This window comes from Oncorhynchus kisutch, linkage group LG17, assembly GCF_002021735.2.
Source record: "Oncorhynchus kisutch isolate 150728-3 linkage group LG17, Okis_V2, whole genome shotgun sequence".
Taxonomy (NCBI): Eukaryota; Metazoa; Chordata; class Actinopteri; order Salmoniformes; family Salmonidae; genus Oncorhynchus; species Oncorhynchus kisutch.
The window spans coordinates 63,878,813-63,896,065 of NC_034190.2; the positions used below are offsets into that span (position 1 = coordinate 63,878,813).

Genomic DNA, 17,253 nt, shown 5'->3' on the forward strand with positions numbered 1-17,253 from the left:
CAGTAGTGCATCTGAGGGAGCAAACAAAACAACACACCCACACACCCACACACACACACACACACACACACCCACACGACTGCACCCATCCAGAGACACCTCCTTGTGGGGTCCCCTGTATGTAGGTCATTTTATAGAGGGAATACAACACATAGCTGTGCCCTTCTTCCCAGCCCACCACACACACACACACACACACACACACACGACTATTCAATATTCAACATGACATTTAGTTACGGAAATAAAATCCAGCTCCAAGCCTACTGGTAGTTTGGAGAGCCTTCATATTGAATTACATGGATGCATTGTCAGTACTTTCAAGGTATTCCAGACTAGTAAACGTCACACAGACAGTGTGACTAGAGAGGAGAGTAGAGGTACGTTTGGAGGGGACTGTGTGGGAGTATTTGAGGATATTTAGAGAGAGTAGCCTTTGCACATAAAAAAATATATATATATTTTGAACTGAAATCACATGAAATGTAGAATTTTACTGAACAAAATGAACTGATGGAATTAAAATATGAGAATACATGTTAGGTAAAACCCAGTGAAGATGAGGGAGATAGTGTGAACTCAGTCCTAAGAGAGTCTTATGTGAAATGGTATTGAGTGCCCACCGTGACTTTGTGCTGTCCGGTGAGGTTGGGCCATTCACACAGCAGCTGGGTTTCAGAGAGGGTTAGCACACAGGGGGTCTCCCCGATGAACACGGTGTAGTTCAACCTGGAGTTACCAGGGGCCGCAGGGATAAGGTTACGACCCTGAGAGGACAAACAGAAACACAATGTCAAACTTTAATCAACATGGCACAGCCTTTCATCCATGGCTAGGAACAGTATAATGAACCTCGTCTTCAACCAGTCAGGCAACTCCCAGGATCCAAGGCTGCTAGCGGAAAAGTCTGAAGCTGGCTCCAATGTTGGAGGATACAAGAATTCTAATTGACAAAAGCTTCAGGAAAACTTCAAATTTTTTCATTTGAGAGAGAGTGCTGTTCTGCCACCCCCTGCTCCCGTAGCATAAGAGAAGAGCAGACTTCCAATCCCTCTCTCCACAGGGCTCCTCCCGGGCAGGTCACGCCCTGGAACATTTTAGGCATGCATTCTATCCACTATCATTTCACCCTGCATCAGGCACGCACCCCGACACCACCTCTAGCAACACACATCATATCAGATGCGAAATGAATTCCGTGGCGAATGCAATGCGCATCTCGTAAAATACCCCTGATTATTTCACCAAATTGCTTTTTCTTATTCTCATCACTGTGCTAATGTGGAGGTTAGTTTTAACAAGCCAGGCGGGGGATTCTCTCTGCAATCAGAAAAGGTTTCGTTAATACATTTCATTTAAAGAAATTATAGTTGCTCTGTTTTTTTTTTCTATTTCAATTGGCTCACAGGAAAATAATGAAGCACCGCCATCACAATTTTTATGTTTTGAGTCGGAGCTGGGGGATGCTTGTACAATCTACATCGAATAATCAGTCGATTATTTTATATAATAGTAGAATTATACACTGTATTTCAATAGGGATTTAAGCTAAACAAATACAATTATATTAATGGTTTATGAGATAGACAGGTGAAAGACAAATCCCTGGTAAACATTTAACAACATCAATATCAAGTCATTAAAATGCGTGAGCCTCTCTGATCCTGAGTGTTCACCCCCCCACTCCAGCCACTCTGCTCGGGCTCTTTACCTTGAGGATTAGAGGTGAGGTGGGTTTTAGCTCCAGGACCCCGGTGGGGCTGAGGAGTTCGAACACGGGGTCGGGGTAGTAGCTGAACGTCTCGTTGACCACCATCAGAGCGTGGACGTTGTCCATGTAGAAGCCGATCTCATCCGGCCCACTGCCCGTGTCTGAGAAGCCCCTCTCGGAGTCGGAAACGGACGGGGCCAGGCACACCATCACAGAGTTATTAAACACTGTGCAGTTCTGAGAGGGAAAATTGGTTTTTAGTAAAGTGTGATATGACAAATTGTTTGGTCCCCTAGGGAACCCAGGTTGCTGTATTGGTTTATATATATCTCATTATAGGTTCTCTAATCCCCAGCTAAACATTCGTAAGTCTAGGAAAATATTACTGCTTTGGTGTGTTGTGTTTATGTCTCCAGCCATTGCTAGTATTTTCAGAACTGTAATAATCACCTACGCTGTATGCTCCTCTACAGGGACCACTAAACATGCTAACCAACATTGAGCACAAGGACCTCAGCAGCATTGTGTCTAGAGGAGAAGCTAGTTTAAACTGAGCACAAGGGACGGGGCATTAAGACACGGTCATTAAGCAGAAGTTGATTCCCTTCTGTTAGAACTGGAGGAAAGGTTAATGGAGCCCCGTGGTGCAAGGTGGGGGGGTGAGGGGGGGTTTGCCAACACTGCTTTGTTGTCCTGTGACATTTGAAAGGTTAAACGGCCTGGGGGGGTGTTGGATGTCTTGTTCCAAGGAGCAGGGCAGAAACAAGACACTGAATGGGCAGACAGTCTGACGGCCACCTTGGAAGACACACCGTGTGACATGGTGTGTGTAGGTGAGATGTGTGTGTGTGAGTGAGTTGAGGTGTGAGTGAGGTGTGTCTGTGTGTGAGCTCAAGGTGTGTGTGTGTGACTGAAATGTGTCTGAGTGAGGTGTGAGTGAGGTGTGTGTGTGTGTGTGTGTGTGTGTGTGTGTGTGTGTGTGTGTGTGTGTGTGTGTGTGTGTGTGTGTGTGAGCGAGGTGTGTCTGAGGCTGCACCAACCCTAACGAGCTAATATAGACAATGAGTTGTAGGTTAAAATCAGAGACGGCGCAACGACTTTTTGACAGAGGATGAAGGATTTTTTAGATATGTTTCTGCTTATGATCTCTGAAATGTTGTAAGCTATTTGTTAGTCAACTTGTCTATAATTAGATACATGCAGCTTCACCAATAATGTAATAAATCATTACAATGAATGCTTCAATCTCGTTGACATCAGTAAAGTTTAATCTGTCATTTCTGCTTTATTCCCAGAGAGAAGACATTTAGGGACCGGGGAGAAAATACAATAACAAAACAAAAACAGGAAATGTGGAAAAATTCCAAATGACATCAGTTTGATCATTAGAAAGCTGTTAAAATGACCCAACATGTTTCTGATAAGATGTCACTTGGGGTTGTATGCATATTTTATGTGGTTGAAATACTATACTAGCATCTATGATGCTGATAAAGATAGCACCTCTACAGACTCTAATTGTGCATTCTGCAGGAGTTAATATGAAGGATATTTGAGAGGTTATAGACCGAGAGTCAATGTCTAGATTTCAGTTTCCATTTAACCCATCTAAACAGTAGGCTACAGTTCCCTTGACGTGCCATAGGCCTATTTGAAGTCCCCATCTTGTGACTGTTAAATTTGTACAGCGCCTCACAATCATCACCATCATCCTGTCTCAGCCTCCAGTATTTATGCTGCAGTAGTTTGTGTCGGGGGGCTAGGGTCAGTTTGTTATATCTGGAGTACTTCTCCTGTCCTATTCAGTGTCCTGTGTGAATCTAAGTGTGCGTTCTCTAATTCTCTCCTTCTCTCTTTCTTTCTCTCTCTCGGAGGACCTGAGCCCTAGGACCATGCCCCAGGATTACCTGACATGATGACTCCTTGCTGTCCCCAGTCCACCCGGCCGTGCTGATGCTCCAGTTTCAACTGTTCTGCCTTCTTATTATTCGAACATGCTGGTCATTTATGAACATTTGAACATCTTGGCCATGTTCTGTTATAATCTCCACCCGGCACAGCCAGAAGAGGACTGGCTACCCCACATATGCTCTCTCTAATTCTCTCTTTTTTTCTCTCTCTCGGAGGACCTGAGCCCTAGGACCATGCCCCAGGACTATCTGACATGATGACTCCTTGCTGTCCCCAGTCCATCTGACCGTGCTGCTGCTCCAGTTTCAACTGTTCTGCCTTATTATTATACGACCATGCTGGTCATTTATGAACATTTGAACATCTTGGCCATGTTCTGTTATAATCTCCACCCGGCACAGCCAGAAGAGGACTGGCCACCCCACATAGCCTGGTTCCTCTCTAGGTTTCTTCCTAGGTTTTGGCCTTTCTAGGGAGTTTTTCCTAGCCACCGTGCTTCTACACCTGCATTGCTTGCTGTTTGGGGTTTTAGGCTTGGTTTCTGTACAGCACTTTGAGATATCAGCTGATGTACGAAGGTCACACATTACTGCCATCATCCTCTTTCACCACTTCACCAAATCTTTCCCAAACAACATTCCATTTCCAGCCCTCCTTTCTCTTCATTTTCAACTCTCCATTTTGCAGCATTCTCTTATTGAATTAAACTCTGACTTTGTCCTTTTTGTCTTTGTAGATCAACGTTAACTTTGTCTGCACGTTCCCAAAAGCATTTGTCGATTGTCATGTAGGCTATTTGGCGCGTGTACAGTTAGGACCTAAAGTTAAGGCTTATGCTATAATGACAGATAGACCCCAAACATGAAAGAACAACCTAAATTACACAAGTCCCTATTATACATTTATGGATTTTTTAAGGTATTGTTTTCGTCGGGGACTACGGGTTATGAGTCAACCCGCGCATCACTAGTGTGTGAGTGAGGCGTGTGTGTGTGAGTGAGATGTGTAAAAGTGAGTGATCTGTGTGTGTGAGGGAGTGAATGTGAGTGAGGTGTGTGTGTGTGAGATGTGTAAAAGTGAGTGATCTGTGTGTGAGTGAGTGAGTGAGTGAGGTATGAGTGAGTGAGTGAGTGAGTGAGTGAGGTGTGTGTGAGTGAGGTGTGTGTATTGAGGGGTCTGGCCAGGTTCATACTCACATGGAAAGACTCGGCAGAGCCATACTTAGCTCTGATCTTGGGCTCTCTGATGGTGGCTAGGTTAGTACCGCTGATGGTCAACAGGGTTCCACCACTGACGAGACAAAATAATAACTTGCTTAACAATTATGTAAATGTGAACATGCATAACAAATTAGAAGACATCAGTATATTGAAGTATATTCAGTTGCCAGCATTGGGTGAAGTGGTGAATATACACCTTGAATGTAAGATGTGTTGTATGTGTACTGTAAGTACTAGGAGACAGTCACAAATGGAGTGACTAGTTACAATCACAGTGTCTGGAAAGCCTGTGCATAATAACACCCACTATGTCTGGGAAGTAATGCATGCCTTCATCCCCTGTGCTTTCCTGTATCTACCCTGGTGAGTGCTGTGTTCTCTGCTGTCGACTTCCTTCCCCCTAAATGCATGGACAGGCAGCTTCTGGCCGAGGCTGGGGCTGAGGCTGAGGTTGAGACTGGGGATGAGGCTGGTGCTGGGGATGAGGCTGGGGATAAGGCTGAGACTGCCTTAATACAGCTGGAAGCCGACACCAACTTCTCCACAGAAGTATTTGTGTAAAGCCTCTCTACCTCTAGCCCGGCTCTCAGAAAGCCCTCTTAACTCAGCTATACGCTTAACGCTTAACCGACGGGACATTGAGAATAGACTCTCTCTCTCTTCCCCACCAGCGCAGCCCCAGTACCATCCAGAGTCCCAGCTCCATCCAGAGCCCCAGCCCCATCCAGAGCCCCAGTCCCAGCGCCACCCCCATCCAGAGCCCCAGTCCCATCCAGAGCCCCAGTCCCAGTCCCATCCAGAGCCCCAGTCCCAGTGCCACCGCCATCCAGAGCCCCAGTCCCAGCGCCACCCCCATCCAGAGCCCCAGTCCCAGCCCCATCCAGAGCCCCAGTCCCACCCCCATCCAGAGCCCCATTCCCATTCAGAGCCCCAGTCCCAGTCCCATCCAGAGCCCCAGTCCCACCTCCAGTCTCAGCCCCATCCAGAGCCTCAGTCCCAGCCCCATCCAGAGCCCCAGTCCCACCCCTATCCAGAGCCCCATTCCCATCCAGAGCCCCAGTCCCAGTCCCATCCAGAGCCCCAGTCCCACCCCCATCCAGAGCCCCAGTCCCAGCCCCATCGAGAGCCCTAGCCCCAGGCCCCATGCCCAGCTCTAGCCCCAGCCCCACCCAGACCCCAGCCCCATGCCCAGCTCTAGCCCCACCCAGCCCCAGGCCCCATGCCCAGCTCTAGCCCCACCCAGCCCCCATGCCCATCTCTAGCCCCAGCCCCATCCAGACCCAGCCCCCATGCCCAGCTCTAGCCCCATCCAGACCCCATGCCCAGCTCTAGCCCCATCCAGACCCCAGACCCCATGCCCAGCTCTAGCCCAAGCCCCATCCAGACCCCAGCACCCGGCCCCATGCCCAGCTCTATCCCCAGCCCCATCCAGACCCCAGCACCCGGCCCCATGCCCAGCTCTAGCCCCAGCCCCATCCAGACCCCAGCACCCGGCCCCATGCCCAGCTCTAGCCCCAGCCCCATCCAGACCCCAGCACCCGGCCCCATGCCCAGCTCTAGCCCCAGCCCCATCCAGACCCCAGCACCCGGCCCCATGCCCAGCTCTAGCCCCAGCCCCATCCAGACCCCAGCACCCGGCCCCATGCCCAGCTCTCACCCCAGCCCCATCCAGACCCCAGCACCCGGCCCCATGCCCACCTCTAGCCCCAGCCCCATCCAGACCCCAGCCCCCATGCCCAGCTCTAGCCCCATCCAGACCCCAGACCCAGGCCCCATGCCCAGCTCTTGCCCCAGCCCCATCCAGACCCCAGCCCCCATGCCCACCTCTAGCCCCAGCCCCATCCAGACCCCAGCCCCCATGCCCAGCTCTAGCCCCATCCAGACCCCAGCCCCAGGCCCCATGCCCAGCTCTAGCCCCAGCCCCATCCAGACCCCAGCCCCCATGCCCAGCCCCATCCAGACCCCAGCCCCAGGCCCCATGCCCAGCTCTAGCCCCAGCCCCATCCAGACCCCAGCCCCATGCCCAGCTCTAGCCCCAGCCACAATCTGCATGGAGCTCAGCAACATGGCTCCACTGGGCATTGACAAAGTAACTTAGTGAATGGATTCCTGCTTTTTCCTCTCCTTTTTCATTCTCTCTCAATTACTCTAGCGCTTCCCTTCTACTTTGTTAATCGTATTCTCTCTTTGCTGTATATTATGAAGCAATTTAGCAGCCACTTATTCAATCAATAAGCTATTTATTTTATTTTTTCACTCCAGAAAACCAAGAAGTGTTTTAATCTAGTCTCTTTTTTCAGAAAGTTACAAATACGATATGAGCACATCTAAATGTACCAGTATACAAGTCCCTATTCAAAACATTGCAATGTAGTGAATGTGCACTGCAGTTAACATAGACATGAAAGTGGAACTTTGTGAACAGATGAACAACATGTTGTTCACACATCTCCTAGCCACTGGTTTATGCTATGCTGCCATTTAGGCCTGTAGCGATCACATCAATCACCTGAGACAATTTTGTCTTTGAGAGATCCAGGAATCTCAGTCATTTGTTTTTCATTTGTTCATGTATGTGTGCATGTGTTCCTGTCTGTTTTTCTGATTGCTGTTATGCACTGGGCCAGATGGAGCCCAGATATGAGGCGAATCGCTAGAGACATTGGGGGGGCAGTCAGTCGGTTAGCCCATTCACCCATCCAGGCTAAGGCTCTGTAGCCACCTTCACCCCCTCCACACACAGAGCACAGAGGCATGGGGGGTCTGGGGCAGCGGTTGGGCCACAGCTGCTCCACAGCCAGTCCCACAGAGCGAAGGGAATACTCCCCATTCCATTCCAACAGCCTATTCTGTAAATCTATTGTAGATGAAGAAGGTAGTGGTGTCAACAGAGACAGAAGGGGGGGGGGGCTGTGGCATCTTGTAACAGTGCTGTGGTTTAACATGTTTACCAGGAAGCAGAGCGATCTGTGTCAAAGTGGGCTTTTCACAAGGTTGTGTATTTACAGACATACGCATGGTGATCAGTGGTACGCCCCTTGCTAACTCGTAGGACATCTCTAAGTGTCTCTTATACAGAGGTGCCACTGTAGCTACACTACTGTAACCCAGACCAGCACCAGAGAATCAGGCGATAAGCATGTAAATACCCAGATCTCCTCCCTACCTAGCGATACTCCAGTCGGGTTCGATCCTCAGGACGGTGGGGTCGTCAGTGTAGTTGTATTTGACCTCTGGGTTCCTCAGCTCTGCAGAATCGATGTCCACCATGACTGGTGTGCTGCCTGGGGTCAACCCTGCTGGGGTAACACACACTATCTCCCGGGAATTCCTCCTGCAGGGAAAGAGAGGGTGGTTAAAGGTTGATATAGATGACTGCTTTTCTTGTCAATGTAACTGGTAAAGGTCCAAGATTGTGCACCTCTCTCCCTGAAAACTAAATGACAATACCTGTAAGAACATGAAAGAGCGTTTCATGGACAAAACACTGATCATTTGTTCTGTGTGTGTTTCCCATTGGCATTGATTCATACTGTCCACTACTAGTCATAGCGCACAATAACTACAATATCTAATATGAAGCACTGTTGAATGATGCTTGAATTTGTGGGAAAGTGCCACAGTCTTTCTAGGAGTGAAGAAGAGTGATTCTGGTGCGATTCCCAGGTCCTGCCTGGAGATGTGCCTGCAATGTCTCCTCTGATTCCCCTTGCCCGTTTCCATGGGAACACCCTGAACAATGTACGCTCCACAAACCTTCCCAAGACCGCACATATTTTGACAAGGTGTTTGTGACAAATAACAAAACAAGAATGAGGCAAACACAGAAAGGAAGAGAGGGTAGGAGACAACACCACAGAAAGGAAGAGAGGGAAGGAGACAACACCACAGAAAGGAAGAGAGGGAAGGAGACAACACCACAGAAAGGAAGAGAGGGAAGGAGACAACACCACAGAAAGGAAGAGAGGGAAGGAGACAACACCACAGAAAGGAAGAGAGGGAAGGAGACAACACACAGAAGACGGAGAGGGAAGGAGACAACACCACAGAAAGGAAGAGAGGGAAGGAGACAACACCACAGAAAAAAAGAGAGGGAAGGAGACAACACCACAGAAAGGAAGAGAGGGAAGGAGACAACACCACAGAAAGGAAGAGAGGGAAGGAGACAACACCACAGAAAGGAAGAGAGGGAAGGAGACAACACCACAGAAAGGAAGAGAGGGAAGGAGACAACACCACAGAAAGGAAGAGAGGGAAGGAGACAACACCACAGAAAGGAAGAGAGGGAAGGAGACAACACCACAGAAAGGAAGAGAGGGAAGGAGACAACAACACAGAAAGGAAGAGAGGGAAGGAGACAACACCACAGAAAAAAAGGATAAACTGCTGGATTACCTTTTAATGGAAAGAAATGGAAATAGTGTTTTACTATCTATGCTAACAGTGTAAACAAAGCTTGGATGAAAACAAAGACCTACCGTAGCGCTGTGGGATGTGTGCACATTAGCAAGATTACATGCACATACTGCATATGACATAGGAAAAACACAAGACAACGCAGACACTTACACCCTGCATCTTAAACACGGACACTTCCAGTCAACGGAGGGCAGGGTGGATCAGCGGAAGGTGTGGGTATTATTAATATTTATATCATTCTTTAAGGGGGTAGATCAGCTTTAATATTGCAGATAGATTAGTAACTTCCATCAATGTAATTGTCTGCATCATTTCCAGTCGCCCATATATTTCTTTGCATACACACACGCACGCACGCACACACACACACACACACATAAATACAGTGAGGGAAAAAAGTATTTGATCCCCTGCTGATTTTGTACGTTTGCCCACTGACAAAGAAATTATCAGTCTATCATTTTAATGGTAGGTTTATTTGAACAGCGAGAGACAGAATAACAACAAAAAGATCCAGAAAAACACGTCGAAAAAGTTATAAATTGATTTGCATTTTAATGAGGGAAATAAGTATTTGACCCCCTCTGCAAAACATGACTTTGTACTTGGTGGCAAAACCCTTGTTGGCAATCACAGAGGTCGGATGTTTCTTGTAGTTGGCCACCAGGTTGAAACACATCTCAGGAGGGATTTTGTCCCACTCCTCTTTGCAGATCTTCTCCAAGACATTAGGGTTTCGAGGCTGACGTATGGCAACTCGAACCTTCAGCTCCCTCCACAGACCTTAATATGCTTCTTCTTGAGCCACTCCTTTGTTGCCGTGGTCGTGTGTTTTGGATCATTGTCATGCTGGAATACCCATCCGCGACCCATTTTCAATGCCCTGGCTGAGGGAAGGAGGTTCTTCCCCTTAGCAGAAAAACACCCCCAAAGCATAATGTTTCCACCTCCATGTTTGACGGTGGGGATGGTGTTCTTGGGGTCATAGGCAACATTCCTCCTCCTCCAAACACGGCGAGTTGAGTTGATGTCAAATAGCTCCATTTTGGTCTCATCTGACCACAACACTTTCACCCAGTTGTCCTCTGAATCATTCAGATGTTCATTGGCAAACTTCAGACGGGCATGTATATGTGCTTTCTTGAGCAGGGGGACCTTGCTTGCGGGGGCTGCAGGATTTCAGTCCTTCACGGCGTAGTGTGTTACCAATTGATTTCTTGGTGACTATGGTCCCAGCTGCCTTGAGATCATTGACAAGATCCTCCCGTGTAGTTCTGGGCTGATTCCTCACCGTTCTCATGATGATTGCAACTCCACGAGGTGAGATCTTGCATGGAGCCCCAGCCGAGGGAGATTGACAGTTATTTTGTGTTTCTTCCATTTGCGAATAATCGCACCAACTGTTATCACCTCCTCACCAAGCTGCTTGGTGATGGTCTTGTAGCCCATTCCAGCCTTCTGTAGGTCTACAATCTTGTCCCTGACATCCTTGGAGAGCTCTTTGGTCTTGGCCATGGTGGAGAGTTTGGAATCTGATTGATTGATTGCTTCTGTGGACAGGTGTCTTTTATACAGGTAACAAGCTGAGATTAGGAGCACTCCCTTTAAGAGTGTATAAAAGACACCTGGGAGCCAGAAATCTTTCTGATTGAGAGGGGGTAAAATACTTATTTCCCTCATTAAAATGCAAATCAATTTATACAATTTTTACATGCGTTTTTCTGGATCTTTTTGTTGTTATTCTGTCTTTCACTGTTCAAATAAACCTACCATTAAAATTATAGACTGATCATTTCTTTGTCAGTTGGCAAACGTACAAAATCAGCAGGGGATCAAATACTTTTTTCCCTCACTGTACATACATTCATACATACATACATACATACATACATACAGTTGAAGTCTGAAGTGTACATACACCTTAGCCAAATACATTTAAACTCAGTTTTTCACAATTCCTGATGTCAGCATAATACTAGAGAGAATGCTTTATTTCAGCTTTTATTTCTTTCATCATTCCCAGTGGGTCAGAAGTTTACATACACTCAATTAGTATTTGGTAGCATTGCCTTTCAATAAATTGGGTGAACTTTGGCCCATTCCCCCTGACAGAGCTGGTGTAACTGAGTTAGGTTTGTAGGCCTCCTTGCTGGAAGTATGCTTGGGGTCATTGTCCATTTAGAAGATCCATTCGCGACCATGCTTTAACTTCCTGATTGATGTCTTGAGATGTTACTTCAATATATCCGCATAATTTTCCCAACTCATGATGCCATCCATTTTGTGAAGTGCACCAGTCCCTCCTGCAACAAAGCACCCCCACAACAAGATGCTGCCACCTCCGTGCTTCACAGTCGGGATGGTGTTCTTTGGCTTGCAAGACTCCACCTTTTTCCACCAAACATAACAATGGTCATTATGGCCAAACAGTTCTATTTTTGTTTCATCAGACCAGAGAACATTTCTCCAAAAAGTACGATCTTTCTCCCCATGTGCAGTTGCAAACCGTAGACTGGCTTTTTTATGGTGATTTTGGAGCAGTGGCTTCTTCCTTGCTGAGCGGTATTATGTTATGGGGCGGCAGCGTAGCCTAGTGGTTAGAGCGTTGGACTAGGAACCGGAAGGTTGCGAGTTCAAACCCCCGAGCTGACAAGGTACAAATCTGTCATTCTGCCCCTGAACAGGCAGTTAACCCACTGTTCCCAGGCCGTCATTGAAAATAAGAATTTGTTCTTAACTGACTTGCCTAAAGGTAAAGAAAAATATATAGGACTTGTTTTACTGTGGATATAGATGCTTTTGTACCTGTTTCCTCCAGCATCTTCACAGGGTCCTTTGCTGTTGTTCTGGGGTTGATTTGTACTGTTCGCACCAAAATACATTAATCTCTAGGAGACAGAACGCGTCTCCTTCCTGAGCGGTATGACGGCTGCGTGGTCCCGTGGTGTTTATACTTGCGTACTCTTGTTTGCACAGATGAACGTGGTACCTTCAGGCGTTTGGAAATTGCTCCCAAGGATGAACCAGACTTGTGGAGGTCTACAATTGTTTTTCTGAGGTCTTGGCTGATTTCTTTTGATTTTCCCATGATTTCAAGCAAAGAGGCACTGAGTTTGAAGGTAGGCCTTGAAATACATTCCACGGGTACACCTCCGATTGACTCAAATGATGTCAATCAGCCTATCAGAAGCTTCTAAAGCCATGACATCCTTTTCTTTAATTTTCCAAGCTGTTTAAAGGCTCAGTCAACTTAGTGTATATAAACTTCTGACCCACTGGAATTGTGATACAGTGAATTATAAGTGAAATAATCTGTCTGTAAACAATTGTTGGAAAAATGACTTGTGTCATGCACAAAGTAGATGCCCTAACCAACTTACCAAAACTATAGTTTGTTAACAAGAAATTTGTGGAGAGGTTGAAAAACTAGTTTTAATGACTCCAACCTAAGTGTATGTAAACGTCCGACTTCAACTGTACATACAGAGATAAATACATTCATATACACATACAGTACCAGTGAAAAGTTTGAACACACCTACTCATTCAAGGGTTTATCTTTATTTTTACTATTTTCCATATTGTAAGCTCGGCGGGCTCCCGTGCCTCCCTCGGCCGGGTCGTCGGGCTCCCGTGCCTGCCTCGTCGGGCTCCAGTGCCTGCCTCGGCCGGCTCCCGTGCCTGCCTTGGCCGGCTCCCGTGCCTGCCTTGGCCGGCTCCAGTGCCCGCCTCGGCCGGCTCTACGGGTGCCTGCGCCTGGGAATGAGGTGTGTCCAAACTTTTGACTGGTACTGTAAATGGGGGTATTTCACTGAGAGTCCTGGCTCTGGTCCAGCTAGAGGTCTAAATTAGTCAGAGGCTGGCAGAGCTATCTCCTCTCACTCACCCTGTATCTCCCCCCACTCCCCCTGTATCTACCCTCACCCCACATCACCCCACTCCCCCTGTATGTCCCCTCACTCCCCTGAACCCCCCCCCCACTCCCCCTGTATCTACCCTCGCCCCACATCACCCCACTCCCCTGTATGTCCCCTCACTCCCCCTGAACCCCCCCCCCCCACTCCCCCTGTATCTACCCTCACCCCACATCACCCCACTCCCCCTGTATCTCCCCTCACCCCACATTTCACCCCACTGCCTCTGTATCTACCCTCACCACACATCTCACCCCACTGCCCCTGTATCTACCCTCACCACACATCTCACCCCACTGCCCCTGTATCTACCCTCACCACACATCTCACCCCACTGCCCCTGTATCTACCCTCACCACACATCTCACCCCACTGCCCCTGTATCTACCCTCACCCCACTCCCCCTGTATGTCCCCTCACCCCACATCTCACCCCACTGCCCCTGTATCTACCCTCACCACACATCTCACCCCACTGCCCCTGTATCTCCCCTCACCACACATCTCACCCCACTGCCCCTGTATCTACCCTCACCCCACTCCCCCTGTATGTCCCCTCACCACACTTCTCACCCCACTCCCCCTGTATCTCCCCTCACCACACATCTCACCCCACTCCCCCTGTATCTCCCCTCACCACACATCTCCCCTCACCCTACATCTCACCCCACTCCCCCTGTATCTTCCCTCACCACACATCTCACCCCACTCCCCCTGTATCTCCCCTCACCACACATCTCACCCCACTCCCCCTGTATCTCCCCTCACCACACATCTCCCCTCACCCTACATCTCACCCACTCCCCCTGTATCTCCCCTCACCACACATCTCACCCCACTCCCCCTGTATCTCCCCTCACCCCACTCCCCCTGTATGTCCCCTCACCACACATCTCACCCCACTCCCCCTGTATGTCCCCTCACCACACATCTCACCCCACTCCCCCTGTATGTCCCCTCACCACACATCTCACCCCACTCCCCCTGTATCTCCCCTCACCACACATCTCACCCCACTCCCCCTGTATCTCCCCTCACCACACATCTCACCCCACTCCCCCTGTATCTCCCCTCACCCCACATCTCACCCCACTCCCCCTGTATCTCCCCTCACCCCACTCCCCCTGTATGTCCCCTCACCACACATCTCACCCCACTCCCCCTGTATGTCCCCTCACCACACATCTCACCCCACTCCCCCTGTATGTCCCCTCACCACACATCTCACCCCACTCCCCTGTATCTCCCCTCACCACACATCTCACCCCACTCCCCCTGTATGTCCCCTCACCACACATCTCACCCCACTCCCCCTGTATGTCCCCTCACCACACATCTCACCCCACTCCCCCTGTATCTCCCCTCACCACACATCTCACCCCACTCCCCCTGTATCTCCCCTCACCACACATCTCACCCCACTCCCCTGTATCTCCCTCACCACACATCTCACCCCACTCCCCTGTATCTCCCCTCACCACACATCTCACCCCACTCCCCCTGTATCTCCCCTCACCACACATCTCACCCCACTCCCCCTGTATGTCCCCTCACCACACATCTCACCCCACTCCCCCTGTATGTCCCCTCACCACACATCTCACCCCACTCCCCCTGTATCTCCCCTCACCCCACATCTCACCCCACTCCCCCTGTATCTCCCCTCACCACACATCTCACCCCACTCCCCCTGTATCTCCCCTCACCACACATCTCACCCCACTCCCCCTGTATGTCCCCTCACCACACATCTCACCCCACTCCCCCTGTATGTCCCCTCACCACACATCTCACCCCACTCCCCCTGTATCTCCCCTCACCCCACATCTCACCCCACTCCCCCTGTATCTCCCCTCACCACACATCTCACCCCACTCCCCCTGTATCTCCCCTCACCACACATCTCACCCCACTCCCCCTGTATGTCCCCTCACCACACATCTCACCCCACTCCCCCTGTATCTCCCCTCACCCCACATCTCACCCCACTCCCCCTGTATCTCCCTCACCACACATCTCACCCCACTCCCCCTGTATCTCCCCTCACCCCACTCCCCCTGTATGTCCCTCACCACACATCTCACCCCACTGCCCCTGTATCTCCCCTCACCACACATCTCACCCCACTCCCCCTGTATCTCCCCTCACCACACATCTCACCCCACTGCCCCTGTATCTCCCCTCACCACACATCTCACCCCACTCCCCCTGTATCTCCCCTCACCACACATCTCACCCCACTCCCCCTGTATGTACCCTCACCACACATCTCACCCCACTCCCCCTGAACCCCCCCCCCCACTCCCCCTGTATCTCCCCTCACCCCACATCTCACCCCACTCCCCTGTATCTCCCCTCACCCCACTCTCCCTGTATGTCCCCTCACCACACATCTCACCCCACTCCCCCTGAACCCCCCCCCCACTCCCCCTGTATCTCCCCTCACCCCACATCTCACCCCACTCCCCCTGTATCTCCCCTCACCCCACTCCCCCTGTATCTCCCCTCACCCCACTGCCCTTGTATCTCCCCTCACCCCACTGCCCCTGTATCTACCCTCACCACACATCTCACCCCACTCCCCCTGAACCCCCCCCACTCCCCCTGTATCTCCCCTCACCCCACATCTCACCCCACTCCCCCTGTATCTCCCCTCACCACACATCTCACCCCACTGCCCCTGTATCTACCCTCACCACACATCTCACCCCACTCCCCCTGTATGTCCACTCACCACACATCTCACCCCACTCCCCCTGTATCTCCCCTCACCACACATCTCACCCCACTCCCCCTGTATCTCCCCTCACCACACATCTCACCCCACTCCCCCTGTATGTCCCCTCACCACACATCTCACCCCACTCCCCCTGTATGTCCCCTCACCACACATCTCACCCCACTCCCCCTGTATGTCCCCTCACCACACATCTCACCCCACTCCCCCTGTATCTCCCCTCACCCCACATCTCACCCCACTCCCCCTGTATCTCCCCTCACCACACATCTCACCCCACTCCCCCTGTATCTCCCCTCACCACACATCTCACCCCACTCCCCCTGTATGTCCCCTCACCACACATCTCACCCCACTCCCCCTGTATGTCCCCTCACCACACATCTCACCCCACTCCCCCTGTATGTCCCCTCACCACACATCTCACCCCACTCCCCCTGTATCTCCCCTCACCCCACATCTCACCCCACTCCCCCTGTATCTCCCCTCACCACACATCTCACCCCACTCCCCCTGTATCTCCCCTCACCACACATCTCACCCCACTCCCCCTGTATGTCCCCTCACCACACATCTCACCCCACTCCCCCTGTATCTCCCCTCACCCCACATCTCACCCCACTCCCCCTGTATCTCCCCTCACCACACATCTCACCCCACTCCCCCTGTATCTCCCCTCACCCCACTCCCCCTGTATGTCCCCTCACCACACATCTCACCCCACTGCCCCTGTATCTCCCCTCACCACACATCTCACCCCACTCCCCCTGTATCTCCCCTCACCACACATCTCACCCCACTGCCCCTGTATCTTCCCTCACCACACATCTCACCCCACTCCCCCTGTATCTCCCCTCACCACACATCTCACCCCACTCCCCCTGTATGTACCCTCACCACACATCTCACCCCACTCCCCCTGAACCCCCCCCCCCACTCCCCCTGTATCTCCCCTCACCCCACCCCACTCCCCCTGTATCTCCCCTCACCCCACTCTCCCTGTATGTCCCTCACCACACATCTCACCCCACTCCCCCTTAACCCCCCCCCACTCCCCCTGTATCTCCCCTCACCCCACATCTCACCCCACTCCCCCTGTATCTCCCCTCACCCCACTCCCCTGTATCTCCCCTCACCCCACTGCCCCTGTATCTCCCCTCACCCCACTGCCCCTGTATCTACCCTCACCACACATCTCACCCCACTCCCCCTGAACCCCCCCCACTCCCCCTGTATCTCCCCTCACCCCACATCTCACCCCACTCCCCCTGTATCTCCCCTCACCACACATCTCACCCCACTGCCCCTGTATCTACCCTCACCACACATCTCACCCCACTCC

At 50.8% G+C, this 17,253-nt stretch overlaps 1 protein-coding gene across 2 annotated transcripts in view; it reads right to left on the reverse strand.

Moving 5' to 3' along the window:
* LOC109907019 (plexin-A1-like) overlaps positions 1-17,253 on the reverse strand; it is a 274,450-nt gene that overhangs the window by 30,208 nt on the left and 226,989 nt on the right. For both annotated transcript variants that reach the window (XM_031794352.1, XM_031794351.1), the window contains exons 16-19: positions 8,009-8,176; positions 4,819-4,912; positions 1,712-1,948; positions 624-767 (exon numbers count right to left, since the gene is read on the reverse strand). In XM_031794352.1, the coding sequence (XP_031650212.1) occupies positions 624-767; positions 1,712-1,948; positions 4,819-4,912; positions 8,009-8,176 (643 nt within the window). The remainder of the gene's footprint in view (positions 1-623; positions 768-1,711; positions 1,949-4,818; positions 4,913-8,008; positions 8,177-17,253) is intronic.